This window comes from Passer domesticus, chromosome 19, assembly GCF_036417665.1.
Source record: "Passer domesticus isolate bPasDom1 chromosome 19, bPasDom1.hap1, whole genome shotgun sequence".
NCBI classification, from domain to species: Eukaryota; Metazoa; Chordata; class Aves; order Passeriformes; family Passeridae; genus Passer; species Passer domesticus.
The window spans coordinates 9,163,136-9,189,513 of NC_087492.1; the positions used below are offsets into that span (position 1 = coordinate 9,163,136).

The 26,378-nt window shown below is 52.7% G+C and overlaps 1 protein-coding gene across 1 annotated transcript in view; it reads right to left on the bottom strand.

The window, feature by feature from the left end:
* LOC135283898 (polyamine-modulated factor 1-binding protein 1-like) overlaps nt 1-26,378 on the bottom strand; it is a 39,937-nt gene that overhangs the window by 3,871 nt on the left and 9,688 nt on the right. The window contains exons 7-20 of the mRNA XM_064395047.1: nt 23,134-23,214; nt 22,948-23,049; nt 22,595-22,699; nt 21,654-21,776; nt 20,601-20,713; nt 19,562-19,627; nt 18,878-18,935; nt 10,045-10,125; nt 9,859-9,960; nt 9,506-9,610; nt 8,565-8,687; nt 7,512-7,624; nt 6,472-6,537; nt 5,743-5,884 (exon numbers count right to left, since the gene is read on the bottom strand). Coding sequence (XP_064251117.1) covers nt 5,743-5,884; nt 6,472-6,537; nt 7,512-7,624; nt 8,565-8,687; nt 9,506-9,610; nt 9,859-9,960; nt 10,045-10,125; nt 18,878-18,935; nt 19,562-19,627; nt 20,601-20,713; nt 21,654-21,776; nt 22,595-22,699; nt 22,948-23,049; nt 23,134-23,214 — 1,380 coding nt within the window. The remainder of the gene's footprint in view (nt 1-5,742; nt 5,885-6,471; nt 6,538-7,511; nt 7,625-8,564; nt 8,688-9,505; nt 9,611-9,858; nt 9,961-10,044; nt 10,126-18,877; nt 18,936-19,561; nt 19,628-20,600; nt 20,714-21,653; nt 21,777-22,594; nt 22,700-22,947; nt 23,050-23,133; nt 23,215-26,378) is intronic.

Below are 26,378 nucleotides of genomic sequence, written 5' to 3' on the forward strand. Positions count from 1 at the left end.
ACCAAAAGAATTCCACTGGCTTTGCACCCCTCTCTCAGACCTAGCTTAAAGTTACAGGACCCATGTCTGGGCATAAAGCAGACAATAGGAGACACAGTATCATGCTGTCACCCTGTCATGGTTTGACTCTGCCACAGTGCCAGTGCCTCCATGAATATACACTTTCTCTGGTGGCTTCTGTGAGATGTGATCAGGAACAGAGCAAAGCAGGCTCCAACTCAGGAATAAAGGAAACTAATTTTATTAATTACAACATCTAAAAAGGAACAAACAAAAAACTAAGAATGAAAACCCTCCAAATCCATTCCTCCTCCTCCTCCACTCCATTTTCTCCACAGAATGAAATAACACCATAGATTTCCACCACATCACGATCTCTCACATAATCAGTCCATCATCACCCCTCAAGTAATCAACCCTCAAATCCATCAGAGAGAGAGGAGTCCCCCCTTGCACCATAGGCTTCCCCCAGAAACACAATTGAAACTTCTTGTGTTTCCGTGTCACTCGTGGCACCACCCAGAGAACATCGGCCCTCGTGACTTCTTCCCTCCATGTCCAGTGCTCTCACCACTGCACATGGGCCAGGACTGCTTTTAGGGCTCCCCGTTTAAGGATGCTCCACTCAGTTCCAAAAGCAGCAGTCTCTCAAATTCAGGACACCAGTCCCCCCCAGATTTAAACCCCTGGGGCCGAGGGGCCTCATGAACAGAGATCTTCCCCTCCTGGAGACAGAGGGCATCCCACACCCTCCTCAGCCATCTCTGTTCCCGCCACTGCTTCACTCTTGACTCCAAGGCATTGCCTCCCCCTAAATACAGTCTCTGAGTCACAGGAAGAACATGGGTCTGTCCATGGCCATACAAGAAAGAGTCCAGCTCAAGGCCAATCCATCATCTCTGCCCACCTAGGATTCTTCTCACCTCTTCTGACATCTCTCACATGCACCAACTTTCCTCACACTTGCCCATTTCTTCATACTTCACCTTTATCTTCTCATTCTCATTCAGGAGGATCAGTATTTGTAAGGTTTCCATTATTTTACAAAGGGGTTAAAATCTGGGCCTCTGCCTGCCCAGAACTCCCACAGCTGCCGGGCACCTTCTCTCGCCGCATCCCCCACTTCTGGCCGGCCGTGCTGCCAGTCCATGATACTGAATTCCAAGGCAGCACAGGCACTGGCTCTCTCTCTCTCTGTCTCCCGTGGGGTAGGAGGGGGGCCTGATGCTTCTCAGTCTCCTCCACCCTTCCATCTTGCAAGGCCTTCACTCCCCTCCTCTGCCCGAGGCTCCGGCCTACCTCACCCGGCCGCATGGCTTCCCTCCCCCAGCCAGCCCCGGCTGGGCAGGGGAGCTCTGAGCTCCTTTACAGACTGAAACTAAGAGAGAGTTCTCCTGGCAGTTCTTGCTTTTAACCCCCTGTGTTCTCAGAGGCGGTCCATACCTTCGGTGGCCAAACCAGGTGCCAATATTCAAATCCAAGCACTGACTGGTTTGACCACAACCTCCCAAAAAACTCACTTCCGTCTTAACCCACGACACACCCCAAGACAAAAACCAATTGACAAAAGAATTGGAGGTACGGTGTTGCGCTTTGAATTTATCTTATTGATTCCTTTTTAAGTGCATCGTTCTGTCCTCGTGCCCTCATGTTCTCCCTGAGATGGTTTACTCCTGGGTTTTACCCTCCCTCAAAGCTGCCCCTCATGTCATTCTCCACCCCTTGTTCCAGCTCTTTCCCTGCCTGTCAAGGCAACCGAGCCCCTTATTCCTGAACCTTCTCTGCCCCTTAACTCTCGGGCCAATCCCTGTTCGCAACATCCCTTTGGAATCCCCCTACTCCTGGAAGCCCCATTGGTGCATGTGAGCCATCCTCTGCACCCTCCTACCCCAACTGGCCCCAGATGCTTGATGTAATCCCCTCACTCCTCCCCTGAGGATTCCCTATTGGTTTGCTGTTTGTATCCACCCCCTGATTTGTATCTGTACAAAGCCCCTTGCACAGGAGTGCCTGGGGCTCTTTGTGTGAGCTCCTTTCTCCTGGAATAAGCTGTTCCTTGTGGAACATCTAGACAGACAGCTTTCTCCTCTGCCTGGTTCCTGATGTGGCTTCTATCTGGCATCTTAGAGCAAGTGGCTGTAAAGGTTCTGTCTCTGGTAAATCCCCATACCCAGGCAGATCCCTATTGCTGGTGGGGTGCTGGAGTTCTAAGAGCTGGCCAGGGCTCTGGCAGTCACTTCAGAATGGGAAAAGGAGAATGCAGATACCCCTTTGCTGCAGTATGCAGGTGATACTTTAATTGCTAATGGAACTCATGCTGGATGCATTGAAATGACTCTTAAGTTTCCTGAACATTCTGAGACAAGCCAGTTACAGGGTATCCAAGAAGAAGGCCCAAAGTGTCAAAGAAGTGCCCTAATGCCAAACCTACCTGAGGCTCATTTCCCAGGGACAGCAAAGCCTTGCAACCAAAAGGGTGGAGGGGATTTGTGAAACTCCAGAGCCAAGGTCTGTTTGCAAGTTAGGAATATTTCTAGGAATGGGTGGTTGGTGTGGGCTCAGGATTTTTAATTCTGGCCTATGGGTAAGACCTTTATATGAGACCCTGAGAATCGCCCAAGGAGGTGCTACACCAAGGAGGTGCTACAGTGGACCCCAGAATGCCAGAGGCTTTCAGAGACCCCAAGAGAGCTCTAATGCCAGCCCAGCACAGGCATTACCTGACTTGAGCAAGCCTCTTGAGCAGATTGTTCATGAGCACTGACGTGTTGCACTACGGGTGTTAGCTCAGAGGTTATGCACATGGAAAAGGGCCATAAGATATTTTTCCAAACAAGTGGACAGTGTAAGTTAAGGGATGTCCCTTAACTGCCTTTGACTTGGAGCAGGAGCTGCGCTTTAATCCAAGAAGCCCCGAATGGACCATGGGCCAGATAATGACTGCTCATGTTCCCCCCTTGGTCCTCTCTGTTCTAGAACACAAAGGAGGCCACTGGTGACCCCCAAGTCGAATGCTGAAGTATCAAGTTGTCTTGTTGGAGCAGGATGATGGGGAACTGCAAACAACTCCTTTGCCTTGCACCCAGCCACGTTCCTGGAATCTGTACCAGAAAGTCAAGAAGCCTCACAACATGCCTGTGTTCCAACGACTGAGCAGCTTCACTCCAGCAGAGGAGATCCTCTGGTAGAAGATCCGGCCTCGCAATTGTCCACAGGTGGGAGCAGCTTTGTGAGCAAAGGAAAGCAGAAGTTTGGCTGTGCAGTAGGGCCCAATCCAAGCCGTCCCATTACCTCTTACCACCTCTGCACACAGGGCTGAGCTGCTCAGTCTATGGCAGCCTGGAATTGTCTCAGGGGAAGAATGGGAACACATGGGCTAATGCTAACCGTGCCTTTGGAGCAGTACCTGCCCACGGAGCTCTCTGGAACAAAGGAGGGCTCCTTTCAGCACAAGGATCCTCTGTCAAAGGTGGAGACATTACCAGACAATTACTAGAAAGTGTTCAGGTACCAGCCCAAGTGGCTCTCATGCATTGTAAAGCTCATCCATTAGGAAATACATCAGTTAGTGTAGGAAACCGACTGGCAGATAAAGCTGCTAAAGGGCTGGCAGAGAAAAGCATCCCAATAGTTGCTGTACCAAAATGTGTGACCTTTCAAATGTAACCCCAGAATAACAAGCCCAAGACAAAATGCTGGCAAAATTGAATGGCCCTGGATCTAAAATAGTATAAGTTTTGCCAAAAAGTTTTACTAAGTAGTTTAATAGGAATTATTGCATTTTAGTGTCTTAAGTCTTTCTAAATATCCAATGATTTAATGGAAGTAATCCTAAATGAAATAATTAAGAGTAGTTTCAAAAGGGGGAATTGTTGGAAATGATATAACTTTTTAATTCGCTATTCCAGTTATTTGTTTTCGTTAACTCTGTTAATAATGGCTTCACTTAATCATAAGCAGTGCAGTTTTCCACTGAAGCATGTAGCAAGATTTTATTCAAACTGCTGTTAGTGGAACATTATTTGGGAAAATAACTGAACTTTTAAGTTTTGCTAAATGAACTTGACGTGATTCAGTGAAAAAAGATTGGGATAGAGAAATGGGGCTAAGAACTGGACACCAGGAATACAGAATTTGTAGAGTGTGAGGACAAGGTGTGGAAACCAGAGGTAAAGAAGAAACGAACAAGGAGAATTCCACTCTTCATGTACTGAAAACAATATCTGGACTAATTAAATTAAAAGTGGACCAATTAACATTGTTATCACAACCAGAAAGAAATAAAGACTTGAATTTCATATTAGGGATTAGGCATTCTTTACTGCAAAGCCAGATGTATGGGGGATGGCTGCACAGAGAGTACATGCTGTGTACAGGAAAAGCCCCTGTTGAAATACTGTATTTGTCATCATATTCATAACTATTCTCAGAAGAAACATACATATGGCAATAATTTCCCCCAAGACATGACTATACATTCCCTCCCCTCAGCACGTGCACTCTTCTGCCCTGGGAGTCTCCTTGGCAGTCTCGGGTGGTCGGTGAACCCACAGTCATACCTGACCACGTGGTGAAATGGTGCTTCTTTGCAAATGAGGAGAAAAGTTGGTATAGCTGGCTGGGTATTTAATTAGTGAAAGCTTAGATCGATGGGCTGTAGATTGACTCCCCTCTTGGTAAAAGTTTATCCTGCTTTTGATGGTGTGGTTCCATGGACTTGGCAAAATGAGCATAGTGTGGAGCCCGCCAGGAGCAAGCAATTGTTCATCTGGCAGCAGCATGAGAACTGAGAAATCAATAACAAATGGATGATAGGAGATTAATGAATGAAGAGAAATATGTAATTTACAGGCAATGAGCATTAACTTGTTTTGCTGAAAATACATAGTGAAAAATTTAGAGAGTGGGTGTGCATTCTGAGTGGAGCTATTCCTATGTACCCCAGAGCTGGGAATAAAGTAATGCCTGATAACTAATAGTAAAAATAGTGTAGGACACTTTGATTTATCCCAGTGTTTTCAGAGGCAATGGGAAAAGGCTGTGTGTGTCTTTCAGAAGGTTTTTTATTAACGTAATACAATGAAAATGTTATTTCTCAGACAACAATTGTCCCAGAGTTTACTCTCTGCTGAGACGACGTCCCTGGTGGAGCACTGGGTTCCCAGTCCTGTCCAGCTACTTGAGGGCTGTCGAAGTCTCCCGGGGCTGGAGTGGCTGGAGGAGCCCTGGTACCCTGGAGACGTGTCGGGGGGCCGTGCCTGGCCGGTGATGCCGAGAGGTGGCAGGGCCTGGGGGGAGAGGCAAGGCTGAGCCCCCAGGCCCCGGGGCTGCCCCGTCTGGGTCAGCTCAGCCAGCTCAGAACGGGGCAGCAGGAGGGTCACCTGCTTGGCCAGAGACCCGCAGGGAGCAGGTGCAGACCCAGCAGACAGCCAGTCTCTTGTCCCCCTGCTCCCCGTGCCCTGACAGGGCCACACCTGGCTCATCCAGTGTCCTGGTCACCACAGGAAGCTGGTCATTGCGGCCCCTCGGCATGTGTCCACCCCTGCCCAGCAGCTGGGTCACTCTGGGCTGGGAAGGAGAGAGCAGCTGGCTGAAAGGCAGGGTCCAGTCCAGCATTCCCTAGCAACCCTCCCAAAGCAGCTGTGCCCGAGGAAACTGAAGGCACAAATTCACCCAGGATCCTCAGCATCGCCCGGCCCGCCCCCAGTACACGTGCCATGTCCTCACCTTCATCATCCCTACCTTGTTGGGGCGGGTCACGAGTCCCTGCAGAAATGCACTCGTACGGGGAGAATCCTGAACAGGTGGCAGTTTGAAACTGCTGCTCTGATGGTTGCCAGAGCTCGGTGGCACATGGGAGCCACCGCCACGGACCACTGGCCTCCTGTGGGATGGGGCAGAGGATCCTCAGTGCCCAGCCCTGTGGCACTCTGGGCACCACCCTGCTGTGCCAGGGAGGGGACTGGCAGTGCTGCCTGCAGGGGCCTGTCCCTGACAGCTCCTGTCCACCTGCTGCAGGAGCTCCCAGCCCATCCACCCGGCCGGATCTGCTGGCTCTGTCCCCACGGCCAGGTGTGCTGGCCATGGCCGTGGCAGGTCCCTGTGCACAGGACACCAGCTGGCAGGAGCTGGTCGGTCCCTGCTGCAGAGCTTGGTTTTTGGGAACTCCTTTCACAGGAGGCATACAACTCCCCACCAAGCGTGAGCTCAAATTGAAAACAGACACAGCTCATCAGATGTGCTTTCAGCAACCTTGGGACAGAGATGTGGGTGAGACAGGGCAGGCAAGGCAAGGAATGCAATACCCCCCAGGCCTGGGGCAAGCACTGGCCCTCCACAGCTGCCTTCTGCTCCCTGGCTCTGCCCAGCCCCGCCAGGCTCCTCTCCCCCAGCCCAGGTGCAGAGCCCTCCTTGCTGTGGCAGGGCTACGCTGCACCCCAGGAGCCAGGGATGTGTCCTCAGGGCCCTTACCTTTGGCTGTGCTGTGGCTCCTTGCTGGGGGGCATTGGCTGCAAATACGGCAGTGTCTCGGGATACCTGGGGAGGGCAGGAGTCACAGGGGTGTGACAGGGGACCAACAACCTGTTCCTGTTAGAGGCGGCACCCACAAACCCATGGGATTGTACCCCATGGCATCCCGCTGCCTGTAGCCCTTGGGATGAGTGCCCACAGCCCCTGCTGATGGGCAGGGCTGCAGAGGGGGCCCCCACATCAGCCCCTCCCCAGCAGACACTGGCACCCCTGTGCCCAGCAGGGTCACTGCTGGCACCCATCTCCCCCATGCCAGCCCCGCTGCCCCCATGCCCTGGTGCTACTCACTGGCCAGGAACCTGCACGGTGAGCATGCGGTCACAGGACAGGCACGTGAAAGGCACTGGCAGCTGCCTGAGGAAGGTGAGGGAAGAGGGCTGGCTGAGCTCCTGGGGCCACAGCCCTGCAGCACACAGGCAGCAGCTGGCGGGCAGCAGCCAGGCGCTGGGCAGCTCACGGCACAGGGTCACGGCGTTTGCAGGCTGAACCGTGGGCTCTTGAGCCTGTTTCTCCCCATCCCCAAGGTGCTGGCTGAGGCCAGGGGAAGGCCACAGGCACCCATGTCACCATCCCAAGCAGCCCCTGCAGCGCTTGCAGCCCCTCTTGGGCACCAAAGTCCCCTGTGTGCATGGCAGGAGGGCAGGGCATGATCCAGCTCTGGGACACGGCGTGTCACAGCCCTGCCTGGGAGGAGCAGTTGCCCTCTCCCAGCCTGGCTTCTGGGAGCCTTTGCACCCACAGCCCCATTTTGCTTTGGGAGGGCTCTGTCCTGCAGGTGCCCTCTCCTTGTTCTTCCTTGCCTGTGTGCAACCTGCTGCTGGTGGAAGCAGAAGGTGCAGCTGCTTCATCTGCATCTCTGAGGTTCATTTAGCAGCAGAATTGGTGCCGTGGCAGGGGACCAGAGGGGCAGTGTGTGGGAGAGCTGGAGGGAATGGGACCATCACTGTCCCCAAAGCCATCAGTGTCTCCATCACACTCACTTCTTAATCCCAGCGGCGTTTTCACGCCTCAACCTATTCTCGAGAGCCTCCATGTTCCTGTTCCAGGACTTCTCCAGGTGTTTGCGGAAAGTCTTCAGCTCCAGGCGATCCAGCTGTGAACAGGTGCACAGCCTCAGCCAGCTGCCCCAGGAGGTGACATGGAGCTCTCCCGGGAAAAGCCTGGAGGGGGATCCTCAGAGGGATGCTGCCTCAGGCTGCCAAGTCCCAAAGGTGCCAGTTCCTCAAGGTGGGGATGAGGTACCCCTCACCTTCTCCTCCATTGAATCACTGAACTGCTGCTGCATCTTATTCCAGTGCTGCTCCTGGCCTGAAATCTGGCTCTGCAACTCCTCCATCCTCTCATCCAGCTCCTCCATGTTCTCTTCAAACTGGCTGCAATTGACCTTGCTGCCCAAGGCAGCTTTGTCCGCCTTCTAGCAGAAGGGAAGAGCAGGAGAGCGGTGGGGAAAGGGATGAGGAAGGACAGGCAGGGCCAGCGTGTGTGAGGGGAGAGGGAGGAGTGCTTCCCCCAGGCCAGCATGGCCCTTTCAGGCTGCTGTGGCCCCATTTGCCCCGTCAGCCTGGTGAGCTTGGTCCCACCATCTGGAGGGTGAGGGACCCCCTGAGCTCAGGAAATTCTCCCTCCCCACACCAGTTCTGCCCCCCATCCCCCAAGGGCAAGGGGCATTTGTCACCCTGCCCGGGAGCCCCTGGGCTGGTACAGAGGCCCCTCTAGACTGTACCATGTCCATTGCTGCCAGCATGTCCTGCTGATCTGCCTTCTCCTTCTGCAGCTTCTCCAGAGACTGGAACAGCATCTTTCAGCACAGAAAGGAACTCATGACACAGCAAGGTTGGAGCTGCCTCTTGAGGCACACCCCAGGAGCCGGGAGCACACCCCTCTCCCCGTACCCAGAAAACATCGGGGAAATGCACTTGGAACAAGCACAGTGCTGAGAGGAGGTCGTCAGCAGGAGATTCCTTGTGGTCCCCCACCTGGAGTCTTCCTGGTGGATGCTCTGACCCTAAATGGGGTGAGTTTCAGCCACACACCTCAATATCCCTCTGCTTTTGTTGAGAGTCCTTTTGGAGGCTCTTTGATGTAAAGTTGAGTTTCTCAAAGTCTTTTTGGATCTCCAAAAACTTGGCTTCCATTTGCTGTCTCAGCTCCTGATCCTGCTCCCAGGATGAAAGAACATAAGGTGCTGACCCAAGGGGGGGTCTGTCTGCTCCACAGGGGTAAACACACACGACTCAGTGGCCATGAGCCCACCATGTCAAGAGGACATTTGCATCAAGGCTTTAATTACTGTCCATGCCACTGACTGGTCCAGACCAATTTGGGCAGTTTGGCTCTCCCATAAGATTACAGCACAGCACAACAGAGCAGGAAGATGTGGCATGGAGCTGCAACAGGACCGTGCCAGGAGTGGTGGGAGTGCTCCCCCAGGACCTCACCTGCTCATTCAGCTGGTCGGCTGTCTCATTCAGCATCTGCTCCAGCATGGCATTCCTCCTCTCCTGCTGCTCTCCCATCTTCTGCAGCTCACGCTTTGTCTCCTGCCGCAAAGCCCTGGCCAGCGGGATGGGGGCAAGGGCAGGGTTACCCCTGCAGGGCTGCTGGGCACCTTGTGCCCACAAACCAGGATGCAGCCAGACCATCTGGGCTCCCTTGCAGCCCCCCAGGGTATGAAACCCACTCTTGTCCTCTTACTCAATTTGCTGAGAGATCTCCTTACTGCTCTCTTCTTTCCACTTGGCTATATCCTCCCTCAGCTTTTTAAGGTCTTCCTCCAGCTTCTTCATCTGGAAAGGACAGTGACAGTAGAGTCAGGGCCCAGCCATCATGTTGTCCCAGAGTGTGGGCCCTTTAGCTGCATGGGCAGCCCCACGGTCCTCCACCTGGGCCTGAGGCCCTGACACCAAAAACTGATTGTGGAGCCACATTGAAGTTCCCCATGAGAGCCCAAAGATTACATGACCCAACAGCTCACTAAGGCAAGAGACTCCTTAAGCTTCTTTATGTCTCCTTCCATGAGGAGCTGTGTTGTCTTTATCTTGTCAACCTCCTCACGCAGATCCTGGATGAGAGTCATGTCCTAGGAGAGAGCAGTGGTGGCAGTGAGCCTCTGGGAGGGTCAGTGGGGACCCGCAAGCCCTCGAGCCCTGCTGTGGTTTGCCAAGCACTAGGGACAGTGCAGGGCCAAGCTCAGCCAGGCTGGCAGGGCTCTGCAGGCAGCACGGTCCATGAATCTAGCAGGGCCAAGAGTGCTGAGCTTCCAACCAGCAGGGCAGAGGGTACGGGCTGCAGTCTCAGACCCAAAACTTGCTCCCAGCAGCAGCTCACCTGGTCCCGCGACATCAGGACCTTCTTCATTTCCTCCGACACATGACGCTGGCCAGCCTTTAACTTTTCAATCTCCTCCTGATGCTGGGAAACCATCAGGGTCTAGGAGAAAGCATTGTCAGAGACTTGTCTGTAGACAGTCTCTGTCTCAGACATGTTGGAAATATGACCTTGAGAACCACACACCTGTGCCTCCTGGAACTTCTTCATGTCCTCTGATATGCGGGAGAGTTCTGCCTTTATCCCACCAAATTCCTCGCGAAGAACCTGTAAAGCAGTTCAAGAATCAGGGATGTCAGAGGTGATGGCCTGGGAAGCAACACCCCAAAGAGCCCTACCCTGCCACGGGCAGCCCATGGCACAGCCAGGTGAGCAGGGAGAGTCCCAGTGCCACCTGCCCCAGCCGGGCTCAGTGCCAGAGCACTGAAGCCCATCCAGACAGCAAAGAGCCCCTGCCAGCGGCTCTGCCAGGGCAGTGAGGGCAGAGCCAAGCACGGCTGTGTGAGGAAGCAGAGAGGGGCTGTCTGCTGGGGGAGTGCCCAGGGGCGGGGAAGAGCCTCTACCTTGGACGTGTGTTTCTTATAGTCTTCCATCTCTTTCTTCATCTGTTTTATGTAAGTGGCCACATCAGCAAGTGAGGGGCCACTCAGCTGGCCTGGCCATGGCTCCTCACTTGTCAGGTACTGCACGTCCAGGTGCTCCAGCACAGCCTGCAGCAGTTTTCTCAAGGCTGCAAAGTGAACAGATCCCTTCTGGGGTGTCCCAATGGCGAGATCCAGCATCTGGGAGAGGCTGAGTGTGTCCAGGGATGTTGCCATGACTGCACACACTCTGTCCCTGATTTGTCACAAGCCTTCCTGCCCAGTTGGGCCTGTCTGGGATGAGCAAAATTGGTGACAAATGGGTTAAACAAAAGGCGTGATAGAAGCAATGAGCAAATGCGATAAGGAAAAGGATGAGTAGCCAGCAGGCTCCTTCCTCCTTCCTTGTCCCTTGCAGGACTGGAACCGGGTTGCTGGTGGCCCTCCTCATCACAACACCCGTTGCCAGGCAACGCACCACTCCGCTCCTGGTAACCAGTGGGTTCCAGACTCATGAAGTCATAGATTAATGGAGCCTTGGAATGGCTGGGGCTGGAAGGGACCTAAAAGATCATCTCGTTTCAGCCCCGGTCAGGGACAGGTCAAGGAACATTTTCCGCTAGACCAGGTTGCTGCAAGTGCCACCTAACCTGGTCTTGGACATTTCCAGGAATGGTGCAGACTGTGGCAAGGCATCACCACGCTCACAGGGAAGAATTTCTTCCCAATATCCCACCGATCTCTCCCCTCTCTCAGTGTGAAGCTGTTCCCATGTCAGGCCCTTGTGCAAAGTCCACCTCCAGCCCTTTTGTAGTCCTTTTATTTGCCAAAACATGCTCCAAGGTCTCCCAGGAGAGTACAGCCTCATTGTCTTTCTTTTTTATCCGTTGAAGATGTGTGTTACACCTAAGCCAGTTGCTTCACTGCTGCAAAGCCAGGGCCTGGTTTGGAGCATCCATTGGGATCAGCCTTTGCCAGGGAAGCAGTGGGGTGCTGTTCCTCATGCTGGGGGTGCAGGAGGAGCCCCGTGAGCCCCTGGCTGAGCTGTAGGGTTGTTGGGGCACAGACTCCTTTCTCCTCAGGAGTTCAGGGTAGAGAGTCTCCATGGGTGAAGCCCAACAGCAGTTAGGATGCAAAGTAATGAAGAGAATTATGGGATTGAGAATGGATGACCATTGATTCCTTTGTTTGCAAAAAACAGATAACTAAGTCAAAAGCTTTTTCTATGTGTGTGGCTCGAACTATCCGCTCCACTCGTCCTGAGGAGAATAAAGTAACGCCCAACTTGCCAAAACTAAAAGGATAGTCTTTGAGGATTTCATCTATCCTGGTTTTGGTGACAGTTGCTAATGATCCAGGTGGAACTTTCCTCCTTCTTTTGCTCCATGGATTGATGGGATCGAGAGGACTCCGGTGCACTCCAAAGATTTTTCCGGGAGATCCTCTGATGCCCTAATCCAGTGAGTTCAAGGCAAAGAGCCCTGGGATTATAGGAAGGTCATTCAGACACACTATTAACTCCTGGTGGAGGAATTGTGGTAATGGCAAAAGTGGGGGAAGAGGCTGAGAGAGGGCATGCTCAGAATGTTCAGCAGGGAAGGCTGGACAAGTATTTCCCTCCTGCACATCCCTGGTGGGAGGAGGGGGAAAACACTGTCACTGTGTTGGTGTGCACCAATGGAATTCCAGGGAAATCAAGACACTGGAACCAGTAAGGATTCAGTTGGAGCCTGATGGAAGACTGGTCAGGCAGAACAATTATTCTTTGAAGTTAGAAGGTAGAAGAGGGTTAGAAGAATGAATTGCTAAATTTTGGAAGATGGGTCACTAAGGGAATGTGAGTCACAATATAGCACTCCTCTCCTGCCAGTAAAGGAAGCACACACTAAGGAACACAGGCCAGTACAAGATGTCAGAGCTGTCAAGGAAATAGTGTGAGACTGGTGTGAGACCCAGTGGCAGCAAGGCCTTATGCACTCTTCACCTCAGTTAAGGAAACTGATGAGTCCACTGTTGTGGATGTTAAGGATGATTCTTTCTGCATTGCCCTTGAAACTGAAAGTCAACTCTTGTTTCTGGAACGTTCCTTGATGGGCCATGAAAACCAATTGAGGTGCACTGTTCTTCCTCCAGGGTTCAAAAATCACCCCACATTATTTGAGAAATGTCTCAATTTGAGACAAGTTAGGAGGAAACATCTCCTCTAATGAAAACAGGTTTTGGCACGCCTTCCCTCCCACAGCAAGGAAATTTTTGGAAGAAAGTGAAAAAAGCTGTTTATTTAACACACAGTGTGCAGGCAGGCATGGGAAAAAGAATGAATAATGTTAGATATTCAAGCCTTCTCATTGTGGGGTAGGCTGGTGGATTCAGAGCTCTTTCTGTAGGCGTGGCTCGGCTCCTCCCGAGTCCAGAGCCGGGATGTGCATCCCAAGGCCTCCCCTGCGGGCCAAGGCACAGGGCTGCCGGCGATGTTCTGGTGCTTCAGACCAGGGAAAAGCAAAAACCGTTCCAGGAGAAGAAGCCACAGTCCTGGAAAAACTTCTGCCATTGTCAAAGAAACAAGAAGCCAGCTGAAAGCCGAGATGTACTCCCTCTGTCTGTGCTGCACAACACAGCTGAGGGAGCCTGGGGGAGGATGTTGGAAAACCACACCAAAAGAATTCCACTGGCTTTGCACCCCTCTCTCAGACCTAGCTTAAAGTTACAGGACCCATGTCTGGGCATAAAGCAGACAATAGGAGACACAGTATCATGCTGTCACCCTGTCATGGTTTGACTCTGCCACAGTGCCCGTGCCTCCATGAATATACACTTTCTCTGGTGGCTTCTGTGAGATGTGATCAGGAACAGAGCAAAGCAGGCTCCAACTCAGGAATAAAGGAAACTAATTTTATTAATTACAACATCTAAAAAGGAACAAACAAAAAACTAAGAATGAAAACCCTCCAAATCCATTCCTCCTCCTCCTCCTCTCCATTTTCTCCACAGAATGAAATAACACCATAGATTTCCACCACATCACGATCTCTCACATAATCAGTCCATCATCACCCCTCAAGTAATCAACCCTCAAATCCATCAGAGAGAGAGGAGTCCCCCCTTGCACCATAGGCTTCCCCCAGAAACACAATTGAAACTTCTTGTGTTTCCGTGTCACTCGTGGCACCACCCAGAGAACATCGGCCCTCGTGACTTCTTCCCTCCATGTCCAGGGCTCTCACCACTGCACATGGGCCAGGACTGCTTTTAGGGCTCCCCGTTTAAGGATGCTCCACTCAGTTCCAAAAGCAGCAGTCTCTCAAATTCAGGACACCAGTCCCCCCCAGATTTAAACCCCTGGGGCCGAGGGGCCTCATGAACAGAGATCTTCCCCTCCTGGAGACAGAGGGCATCCCACACCCTCCTCAGCCATCTCTGTTCACGCCACTGCTTCACTCTTGACTCCAAGGCATTGCCTACCCCTAAATACAGTCTCTGAGTCACAGGAAGAACATGGGTCTGTCCATGGCCATACAAGAAAGAGTCCAGCTCAAGGCCAATCCATCATCTCTGCCCACCTAGGATTCTTCTCACCTCTTCTGACATCTCTCACATGCACCAACTTTCCTCACACTTGCCCATTTCTTCATACTTCACCTTTATCTTCTCATTCTCATTCAGGAGGATCAGTATTTGTAAGGTTTCCATTATTTTACAAAGGGGTTAAAATCTGGGCCTCTGCCTGCCCAGAACTCCCACAGCTGCCGGGCACCTTCTCTCGCCGCATCCCCCACTTCTGGCCGGCCGTGCTGCCAGTCCATGATACTGAATTCCAAGGCAGCACAGGCACTGGCTCTCTCTCTCTCTGTCTCCCGTGGGGTAGGAGGGGGGCCCGATGCTTCTCAGTCTCCTCCACCCTTCCATCTTGCAAGGCCTTCACTCCCCTCCTCTGCCCGAGGCTCCGGCCTACCTCACCCGGCCGCATGGCTTCCCTCCCCCAGCCAGCCCAGGCTGGGCAGGGGAGCTCTGAGCTCCTTTACAGACTGAAACTAAGAGAGAGTTCTCCTGGCAGTTCTTGCTTTTAACCCCCTGTGTTCTCAGAGGCAGTCCATACCTTCGGTGGCCAAACCAGGTGCCAATATTCAAATCCAAGCACTGACTGGTTTGACCACAACCTCCCAAAAAACTCACTTCCGTCTTAACCCACGACACACCCCAAGACAAAAACCAATTGACAAAAGAATTGGAGGGATGGTGTTGCGCTTTGAATTTATCTTATTGATTCCTTTTTAAGTGCATCGTTCTGTCCTCGTGCCCTCATGTTCTCCCTGAGATGGTTTACTCCTGGGTTTTACCCTCCCTCAAAGCTGCCCCTCATGTCATTCTCCACCCCTTGTTCCAGCTCTTTCCCTGCCTGTCAAGGCAACCGAGCCCCTTATTCCTGAACCTTCTCTGCCCGTTAACTCTCAGGCCAATCCCTGTTCGCAACATCCCTTTGGAATCCCCCTACTCCTGGAAGCCCCATTGCACATGTGAGCCATCCTCTCCACCCTCCTACCCCAACTGGCCCCAGATGCTTGATGTAATCCCCTCACTCCTCCCCTGAGGATTCCCTATTGGTTTGCTGTTTGTATCCACCCCCTGATTTGTATCTGTACAAAGCCCCTTGCACAGGAGTGCCTGGGGCACTTTGTGTGAGCTCCTTTCTCCTGGAATAAGCTGTTCCTTGTGGAACATCTAGACAGACAGCTTTCTCCTCTGCCTGGTTCCTGATGTGGCTTCTATCTGGCATCTTAGAGCAAGTGGCTGTAAAGGTTCTGTCTCTGGTAAATCCCCATACCCAGGCAGATCCCTATTGCTGGTGGGGTGCTGGAGTTCTAAGAGCTGGCCAGGGCTCTGGCAGTCACTTCAGAATGGGAAAAGGAGAATGCAGATACCCCTTTGCTGCAGTATGCAGGTGATACTTTAATTGCTAATGGAACTCATGCTGGATGCATTGAAATGACTCTTAAGTTTCCTGAACATTCTGAGACAAGCCAGTTACAGGGTATCCAAGAAGAAGGCCCAAAGTGTCAAAGAAGTGCCCTAATGCCAAACCTACCTGAGGCTCATTTCCCAGGGACAGCAAAGCCTTGCAACCAAAAGGGTGGAGGGGATTTGTGAAACTCCAGAGCCAAGGTCTGTTTGCAAGTTAGGAATATTTCTAGGAATGGGTGGTTGGTGTGGGCTCAGGATTTTTAATTCTGGCCTATGGGTAAGACCTTTATATGAGACCCTGAGAATCGCCCAAGGAGGTGCTACACCAAGGAGGTGCTACAGTGGACCCCAGAATGCCAGAGGCTTTCAGAGACCCCAAGAGAGCTCTAATGCCAGCCCAGCACAGGCATTACCTGACTTGAGCAAGCCTCTTGAGCAGATTGTTCATGAGCACTGACGTGTTGCACTACGGGTGTTAGCTCAGAGGTTATGCACATGGAAAAGGGCCATAAGATATTTTTCCAAACAAGTGGACAGTGTAAGTTAAGGGATGTCCCTTAACTGCCTTTGACTTGGAGCAGGAGCTGCGCTTTAATCCAAGAAGCCCCGAATGGACCATGGGCCAGATAATGACTGCTCATGTTCCCCCCTTGGTCCTCTCTGTTCTAGAACACAAAGGAGGCCACTGGTGACCCCCAAGTCGAATGCTGAAGTATCAAGTTGTCTTGTTGGAGCAGGATGATGGGGAACTGCAAACAACTCCTTTGCCTTGCACCCAGCCACGTTCCTGGAATCTGTACCAGAAAGTCAAGAAGCCTCACAACATGCCTGTGTTCCAACGACTGAGCAGCTTCACTCCAGCAGAGGAGATCCTCTGGTAGAAGATCCGGCCTCGCAATTGTCCACAGGTGGGAGCAGCTTTGTGAGCAAAGGAAAGCAGAAGTTTGGCTGTGCAGTAGGGCCCAATCCAAGCCGTCCCATTACCTCTTACCACCTCTGCACACAGGGCTGAGCTGCTCAGTCTATGGCAGCCTGGAATTGTCTCAGGGGAAGAATGGGAACACATGGGCTAATGCTAACCGTGCCTTTGGAGCAGTACCTGCCCACGGAGCTCTCTGGAACAAAGGAGGGCTCCTTTCAGCACAAGGATCCTCTGTCAAAGGTGGAGACATTACCAGACAATTACTAGAAAGTGTTCAGGTACCAGCCCAAGTGGCTCTCATGCATTGTAAAGCTCATCCATTAGGAAATACATCAGTTAGTGTAGGAAACCGACTGGCAGATAAAGCTGCTAAAGGGCTGGCAGAGAAAAGCATCCCAATAGTTGCTGTACCAAAATGTGTGACCTTTCAAATGTAACCCCAGAATAACAAGCCCAAGACAAAATGCTGGCAAAATTGAATGGCCCTGGATCTAAAATAGTATAAGTTTTGCCAAAAAGTTTTACTAAGTAGTTTAATAGGAATTATTGCATTTTAGTGTCTTAAGTCTTTCTAAATATCCAATGATTTAATGGAAGTAATCCTAAATGAAATAATTAAGAGTAGTTTCAAAAGGGGGAATTGTTGGAAATGATATAACTTTTTAATTCGCTATTCCAGTTATTTGTTTTCGTTAACTCTGTTAATAATGGCTTCACTTAATCATAAGCAGTGCAGTTTTCTACTGAAGCATGTAGCAAGATTTTATTCAAACTGCTGTTAGTGGAACATTATTTGGGAAAATAACTGAACTTTTAAGTTTTGCTAAATGAACTTGACGTGATTCAGTGAAAAAAGATTGGGATAGAGAAATGGGGCTAAGAACTGGACACCAGGAATACAGAATTTGTAGAGTGTGAGGACAAGGTGTGGAAACCAGAGGTAAAGAAGAAACGAACAAGGAGAATTCCACTCTTCATGTACTGAAAACAATATCTGGACTAATTAAATTAAAAGTGGACCAATTAACATTGTTATCACAACCAGAAAGAAATAAAGACTTGAATTTCATATTAGGGATTAGGCATTCTTTACTGCAAAGCCAGATGTATGGGGGATGGCTGCACAGAGAGTACATGCTGTGTACAGGAAAAGCCCCTGTTGAAATACTGTATTTGTCATCATATTCATAACTATTCTCAGAAGAAACATACATATGGCAATAATTTCCCCCAAGACATGACTATACATTCCCTCCCCTCAGCACATGCACTCTTCTGCCCTGGGAGTCTCCTTGGCAGTCTCGGGTGGTCGGTGAACCCACAGTCATACCTGACCACGTGGTGAAATGGTGCTTCTTTGCAAATGAGGAGAAAAGTTGGTATAGCTGGCTGGGTATTTAATTAGTGAAAGCTTAGATCGATGGGCTGTAGATTGACTCCCCTCTTGGTAAAAGTTTATCCTGCTTTTGATGGTGTGGTTCCATGGACTTGGCAAAATGAGCATAGTGTGGAGCCCGCCAGGAGCAAGCAATTGTTCATCTGGCAGCAGCATGAGAACTGAGAAATCAATAACAAATGGATGATAGGAGATTAATGAATGAAGAGAAATATGTAATTTACAGGCAATGAGCATTAACTTGTTTTGCTGAAAATACATAGTGAAAAATTTAGAGAGTGGGTGTGCATTCTGAGTGGAGCTATTCCTATGTACCCCAGAGCTGGGAATAAAGTAATGCCTGATAACTAATAGTAAAAATAGTGTAGGACACTTTGATTTATCCCAGTGTTTTCAGAGGCAATGGGGAAAGGCTGTGTGTGTCTTTCAGAAGGTTTTTTATTAACGTAATACAATGAAAATGTTATTTCTCAGACAACAATTGTCCCAGAGTTTACTCTCTGCTGAGACGACGTCCCTGGTGGAGCACTGGGTTCCCAGTCCTGTCCAGCTACTTGAGGGCTGTCGAAGTCTCCCGGGGCTGAAGTGGCTGGAGGAGCCCTGGTGCCCTGGAGACGTGTCGGGGGGCCGTGCCTGGCCGGTGATGCCGAGAGGTGGCAGGGCCTGGGGGGAGAGGCAAGGCTGAGCCCCCAGGCCCCGGGGCTGCCCCGTCTGGGTCAGCTCAGCCAGCTCAGAACGGGGCAGCAGGAGGGTCACCTGCTTGGCCAGAGACCCGCAGGGAGCAGGTGCAGACCCAGCAGACAGCCAGTCTCTTGTCCCCCTGCTCCCCGTGCCCTGACAGGGCCACACCTGGCTCATCCAGTGTCCTGGTCACCACAGGAAGCTGGTCATTGCGGCCCCTCGGCATGTGTCCACCCCTGCCCAGCAGCTGGGTCACTCTGGGCTGGGAAGGAGAGAGCAGCTGGCTGAGAGGCAGGGTCCAGTCCAGCATTCCCTAGCAACCCTCCCAAAGCAGCTGTGCCCGAGGAAACTGAAGGCACAAATTCACCCAGGATCCTCAGCATCGCCCGGCCCGCCCCCAGTACACGTGCCATGTCCTCACCTTCATCATCCCTACCTTGTTGGGGCGGGTCACGAGTCCCTGCAGAAATGCACTCGTACGGGGAGAATCCTGAACTGGTGGCAGTTTGAAACTGCTGCTCTGATGGTCGCCAGAGCTCTGTGGCACATGGGAGCCACCGCCACGGACCACTGGCCTCCTGTGGGATGGGGCAGAGGATCCTCAGTGCCCAGCCCTGTGGCACCCTGGGCACCACCCTGCTGTGCCAGGGAGGGGACTGGCACTGCTGCCTGCAGGGGCACGTCCCTGCCAGCTCCTGTCCACCTGCTGCAGGAGCCCCCAGCCCATCCACCCGGCTGGTCTGCTGGCTCTGTCCCCACGGCCAGGTGTGCTGGCCATGGCCGTGGCAGGTCCCTGTGCACAGGACACCAGCTGGCAGGAGCTGGTCGGTCCCTGCTGCAGAGCTTGGTTTTTGGGAACTCCTTTCACAGGAGGCATACAACTCCCCACCAAGCGTGAGCTCAAATTGAAAACAGACACAGCTCATCAGATGTGCTTTCAGCAACCTTGGGACAGAGATGTGGGTGAGACAGGGCAGGCAAGGCAAGGAATGCAAAACCCCCCAGGCCTGGGGCAAGCACTGGCCCTCCACAGCTGCCTTCTGCTCCCCAGCTCTGCCCAGCCCCGCCAGGCTCCTCTGCCCCAGCCCAGGTGCAGAGCCCTCCTTGCTGTGGCAGGGCTACGCTGCACCCCAGGAGCCAGGGATGTGTCCTCAGGGCCCTTACCTTTGGCTGTGCTGTGGCTCCTTGCTGGGGGGCATTGGCTGCAAATACGGCAGTGTCTCGGGATACCTGGGGAGGGCAGGAGTCACAGGGGTGTGACAGGGGACCAAAAACCTGTTCCTGTTAGAGGCGGCACCCACAAACCCATGGGATTGTACCCCATGGCATCCCGCTGCCTGTAGCCCTTGGGATGAGTGCCCACAGCCCCTGCTGATGGACAGGGCTGCAGAGGGGGCCCCCACATCAGCCCCTCCCCAGCAGACACTGGCACCCCTGTGCCTAGCAGGGTCACTGCTGGCACCCATCTCCCCCATGCCAGCCCCGCTGCCCCATGCCCTGGTGCTACTCACTGGCCAGGAACCTGCACGGTGAGCATGCGGTCACAGGACAGGCACGTGAAAGGCACTGGCAGCTGCCTGAGGAGGGTGAGGGAAGAGGGCTGGCTGAGCTCCTGGGGCCACAGCCCTGCAGCACACAGGCAGCAGCTGGCGGGCAGCAGCCAGGCGCTGGGCAGCTCACGGCACAGGGTCACGGCGTTTGCAGGCTGAACCGTGGGCTCTTGAGCCTCTTTCTCCCCATCCCCAGGGTGCTGGCTGAGGCCAGGGGAAGGCCACAGGCACCCATGTCACCATCCCAAGCAGCCCCTGCAGCGCTTGCAGCCCCTCTCGGGCACCAAAGTCCCCTGTGTGCATGGCAGGAGGGCAGGGCATGATCCAGCTCTGGGACACGGCGTGTCACAGCCCTGCCTGGGAGGAGCAGTTGCCCTCTCCCAGCCTGGCTTCTGGGAGCCTTTGCACCCACAGCCCCATTTTGCTTTGGGAGGGCTCTGTCCTGCAGGTGCCCTCTCCTTGTTCTTCCTTGCCTGTGTGCAACCTGCTGCTGGTGGAAGCAGAAGGTGCAGCTGCTTCATCTGCATCTCTGAGGTTCATTTAGCAGCAGAATTGGTGCCGTGGCAGGGGACCAGAGGGGCAGTGTGTGGGAGAGCTGGAGGGAATGGGACCATCACTGTCCCCAAAGCCATCAGTGTCTCCATCACACTCACTTCTTAATCCCAGCGGCGTTTTCACGCCTCAACCTATTCTCGAGATCCTCCATGTTCCTGTTCCAGGACTCCTCCAGGTGTTTGCGGAAAGTCTTCAGCTCCAGGCGATCCAGCTGTGAACAGGTGCACAGCCTCAGCCAGCTGCCCCAGGAGGTGACATGGAGCTCTCCCGGGAAAAGCCTGGAGGGGGATCCTCAGAGGGATGCTGCCTCAGGCTGCCAAGTCCCAAAGGTGCCAGTTCCTCAAGGTGGGGATGAGGTACCCCTCACCTTCTCCTCCATTGAATCACTGAACTGCTGCTGCATCTTATTCCAGTGCTGCTCCTGGCCTGAAATCTGGCTCTGCAACTCCTCCATCCTCTCATCCAGCTCCTCCATGTTCTCTTCAAACTGGCTGCAATTGACCTTGCTGCCCAAGGCAGCTTTGTCCGCCTTCTAGCAGAAGGGAAGAGCAGGAGAGCGGTGGGGAAAGGGATGAGGAAGGACAGGCAGGGCCAGCGTGTGTGAGGGGAGAGGGAGGAGTGCTTCCCCCAGGCCAGCATGGCCCTTTCAGGCTGCTGTGGCCCCATTTGCCCCGTCAGCCTGGTGAGCTTGGTCCCACCATCTGGAGGGTGAGGGACCCCCTGAGCTCAGGAAATTCTCCCTCCCCACACCAGTTCTGCCCCCCATCCCCCAAGGGCAAGGGGCATTTGTCACCCTGCCCGGGAGCCCCTGGGCTGGTACAGAGGCCCCTCTAGACTGTACCATGTCCATTGCTGCCAGCATGTCCTGCTGATCTGCCTTCTCCTTCTGCAGCTTCTCCAGAGACTGGAACAGCATCTTTCAGCACAGAAAGGAACTCATGACACAGCAAGGTTGGAGCTGCCTCTTGAGGCACACCCCAGGAGCCGGGAGCACACCCCTCTCCCCGTACCCAGAAAACATCGGGGAAATGCACTTGGAACAAGCACAGTGCTGAGAGGAGGTCGTCAGCAGGAGATTCCTTGTGGTCCCCCACCTGGAGTCTTCCTGGTGGATGCTCTGACCCTAAATGGGGTGAGTTTCAGCCACACACCTCAATATCCCTCTGCTTTTGTTGAGAGTCCTTTTGGAGGCTCTTTGATGTAAAGTTGAGTTTCTCAAAGTCTTTTTGGATCTCCAAAAACTTGGCTTCCATTTGCTGTCTCAGCTCCTGATCCTGCTCCCAGGATGAAAGAACATAAGGTGCTGACCCAAGGGGGGGTCTGTCTGCTCCACAGGGGTAAACACACACGACTCAGTGGCCATGAGCCCACCATGTCAAGAGGACATTTGCATCAAGGCTTTAATTACTGTCCATGCCACTGACTGGTCCAGACCAATTTGGGCAGTTTGGCTCTCCCATAAGATTACAGCACAGCACAACAGAGCAGGAAGATGTGGCATGGAGCTGCAACAGGACCGTGCCAGGAGTGGTGGGAGTGCTCCCCCAGGACCTCACCTGCTCATTCAGCTGGTCGGCTGTCTCATTCAGCATCTGCTCCAGCATGGCATTCCTCCTCTCCTGCTGCTCTCCCATCTTCTGCAGCTCACGCTTTGTCTCCTGCCGCAAAGCCCTGGCCAGCGGGATGGGGGCAAGGGCAGGGTTACCCCTGCAGGGCTGCTGGGCACCTTGTGCCCACAAACCAGGATGCAGCCAGACCATCTGGGCTCCCTTGCAGCCCCCCAGGGTATGAAACCCACTCTTGTCCTCTTACTCAATTTGCTGAGAGATCTCCTTACTGCTCTCTTCTTTCCACTTGGCTATATCCTCCCTCAGCTTTTTAAGGTCTTCCTCCAGCTTCTTCATCTGGAAAGGACAGTGACAGTAGAGTCAGGGCCCAGCCATCATGTTGTCCCAGAGTGTGGGCCCTTTAGCTGCATGGGCAGCCCCACGGTCCTCCACCTGGGCCTGAGGCCCTGACACCAAAAACTGATTGTGGAGCCACATTGAAGTTCCCCATGAGAGCCCAAAGATTACATGACCCAACAGCTCACTAAGGCAAGAGACTCCTTAAGCTTCTTTATGTCTCCTTCCATGAGGAGCTGTGTTGTCTTTATCTTGTCAACCTCCTCACGCAGATCCTGGATGAGAGTCATGTCCTAGGAGAGAGCAGTGGTGGCAGTGAGCCTCTGGGAGGGTCAGTGGGGACCCGCAAGCCCTCGAGCCCTGCTGTGGTTTGCCAAGCACTAGGGACAGTGCAGGGCCAAGCTCAGCCAGGCTGGCAGGGCTCTGCAGGCAGCACGGTCCATGAATCTAGCAGGGCCAAGAGTGCTGAGCTTCCAACCAGCAGGGCAGAGGGTACGGGCTGCAGTCTCAGACCCAAAACTTGCTCCCAGCAGCAGCTCACCTGGTCCCGCGACATCAGGACCTTCTTCATTTCCTCCGACACATGACGCTGGCCAGCCTTTAACTTTTCAATCTCCTCCTGATGCTGGGAAACCATCAGGGTCTAGGAGAAAGCATTGTCAGAGACTTGTCTGTAGACAGTCTCTGTCTCAGACATGTTGGAAATATGACCTTGAGAACCACACACCTGTGCCTCCTGGAACTTCTTCATGTCCTCTGATATGCGGGAGAGTTCTGCCTTTATCCCACCAAATTCCTCGCGAAGAACCTGTAAAGCAGTTCAAGAATCAGGGATGTCAGAGGTGATGGCCTGGGAAGCAACACCCCAAAGAGCCCTACCCTGCCACGGGCAGCCCATGGCACAGCCAGGTGAGCAGGGAGAGTCCCAGTGCCACCTGCCCCAGCCGGGCTCAGTGCCAGAGCACTGAAGCCCATCCAGACAGCAAAGAGCCCCTGCCAGCGGCTCTGCCAGGGCAGTGAGGGCAGAGCCAAGCACGGCTGTGTGAGGAAGCAGAGAGGGGCTGTCTGCTGGGGGAGTGCCCAGGGGCGGGGAAGAGCCTCTACCTTGGACGTGTGTTTCTTATAGTCTTCCATCTCTTTCTTCATCTGTTTTATGTAAGTGGCCACATCAGCAAGTGAGGGGCCACTCAGCTGGCCTGGCCATGGCTCCTCACTTGTCAGGTACTGCACGTCCAGGTGCTCCAGCACAGCCTGCAGCAGTTTTCTCAAGGCTGCAAAGTGAACAGATCCCTTCTGGGGTGTCCCAATGGCGAGATCCAGCATCTGGGAGAGGCTGAGTGTGTCCAGGGATGTTGCCATGACTGCACACACTCTGTCCCTGATTTGTCACAAGCCTTCCTGCCCAGTTGGGCCTGTCTGGGATGAGCAAAATTGGTGACAAATGGGTTAAACAAAAGGCGTGATAGAAGCAATGAGCAAATGCGATAAGGAAAAGGATGAGTAGCCAGCAGGCTCCTTCCTCCTTCCTTGTCCCTTGCAGGACTGGAACCGGGTTGCTGGTGGCCCTCCTCATCACAACACCCGTTGCCAGGCAACGCACCACTCCGCTCCTGGTAACCAGTGGGTTCCAGACTCATGAAGTCATAGATTAATGGAGCCTTGGAATGGCTGGGGCTGGAAGGGACCTAAAAGATCATCTCGTTTCAGCCCCGGTCAGGGACAGGTCAAGGAACATTTTCCGCTAGACCAGGTTGCTGCAAGTGCCACCTAACCTGGTCTTGGACATTTCCAGGAATGGTGCAGACTGTGGCAAGGCATCACCACGCTCACAGGGAAGAATTTCTTCCCAATATCCCACCGATCTCTCCCCTCTCTCAGTGTGAAGCTGTTCCCATGTCAGGCCCTTGTGCAAAGTCCACCTCCAGCCCTTTTGTAGTCCTTTTATTTGCCAAAACATGCTCCAAGGTCTCCCAGGAGAGTACAGCCTCATTGTCTTTCTTTTTTATCCGTTGAAGATGTGTGTTACACCTAAGCCAGTTGCTTCACTGCTGCAAAGCCAGGGCCTGGTTTGGAGCATCCATTGGGATCAGCCTTTGCCAGGGAAGCAGTGGGGTGCTGTTCCTCATGCTGGGGGTGCAGGAGGAGCCCCGTGAGCCCCTGGCTGAGCTGTAGGGTTGTTGGGGCACAGACTCCTTTCTCCTCAGGAGTTCAGGGTAGAGAGTCTCCATGGGTGAAGCCCAACAGCAGTTAGGATGCAAAGTAATGAAGAGAATTATGGGATTGAGAATGGATGACCATTGATTCCTTTGTTTGCAAAAAACAGATAACTAAGTCAAAAGCTTTTTCTATGTGTGTGGCTCGAACTATCCGCTCCACTCGTCCTGAGGAGAATAAAGTAACTCCCAACTTGCCAAAACTAAAAGGATAGTCTTTGAGGATTTCATCTATCCTGGTTTTGGTGACAGTTGCTAATGATCCAGGTGGAACTTTCCTCCTTCTTTTGCTCCATGGATTGATGGGATCGAGAGGACTCCGGTGCACTCCAAAGATTTTTCCGGGAGATCCTCTGATGCCCTAATCCAGTGAGTTCAAGGCAAAGAGCCCTGGGATTATAGGAAGGTCATTCAGACACACTATTAACTCCTGGTGGAGGAATTGTGGTAATGGCAAAAGTGGGGGAAGAGGCTGAGAGAGGGCATGCTCAGAATGTTCAGCAGGGAAGGCTGGACAAGTATTTCCCTCCTGCACATCCCTGGTGGGAGGAGGGGGAAAACACTGTCACTGTGTTGGTGTGCACCAATGGAATTCCAGGGAAATCAAGACACTGGAACCAGTAAGGATTCAGTTGGAGCCTGATGGAAGACTGGTCAGGCAGAACAATTATTCTTTGAAGTTAGAAGGTAGAAGAGGGTTAGAAGAATGAATTGCTAAATTTTGGAAGATGGGTCACTAAGGGAATGTGAGTCACAATATAGCACTCCTCTCCTGCCAGTAAAGGAAGCACACACTAAGGAACACAGGCCAGTACAAGATGTCAGAGCTGTCAAGGAAATAGTGTGAGACTGGTGTGAGACCCAGTGGCAGCAAGGCCTTATGCACTCTTCACCTCAGTTAAGGAAACTGATGAGTCCACTGTTGTGGATGTTAAGGATGATTCTTTCTGCATTGCCCTTGAAACTGAAAGTCAACTCTTGTTTCTGGAACGTTCCTTGATGGGCCATGAAAACCAATTGAGGTGCACTGTTCTTCCTCCAGGGTTCAAAAATCACCCCACATTATTTGAGAAATGTCTCAATTTGAGACAAGTTAGGAGGAAACATCTCCTCTAATGAAAACAGGTTTTGGCACGCCTTCCCTCCCACAGCAAGGAAATTTTTGGAAGAAAGTGAAAAAAGCTGTTTATTTAACACACAGTGTGCAGGCAGGCATGGGAAAAAGAATGAATAATGTTAGATATTCAAGCCTTCTCATTGTGGGGTAGGCTGGTGGATTCAGAGCTCTTTCTGTAGGCGTGGCTCGGCTCCTCCCGAGTCCAGAGCCGGGATGTGCATCCCAAGGCCTCCCCTGCGGGCCAAGGCACAGGGCTGCCGGCGATGTTCTGGTGCTTCAGACCAGGGAAAAGCAAAAACCGTTCCAGGAGAAGAAGCCACAGTCCTGGAAAAACTTCTGCCATTGTCAAAGAAACAAGAAGCCAGCTGAAAGCCGAGATGTACTCCCTCTGTCTGTGCTGCACAACACAGCTGAGGGAGCCTGGGGGAGGATGTTGGAAAACCACACCAAAAGAATTCCACTGGCTTTGCACCCCTCTCTCAGACCTAGCTTAAAGTTACAGGACCCATGTCTGGGCATAAAGCAGACAATAGGAGACACAGTATCATGCTGTCACCCTGTCATGGTTTGACTCTGCCACAGTGCCCGTGCCTCCATGAATATACACTTTCTCTGGTGGCTTCTGTGAGATGTGATCAGGAA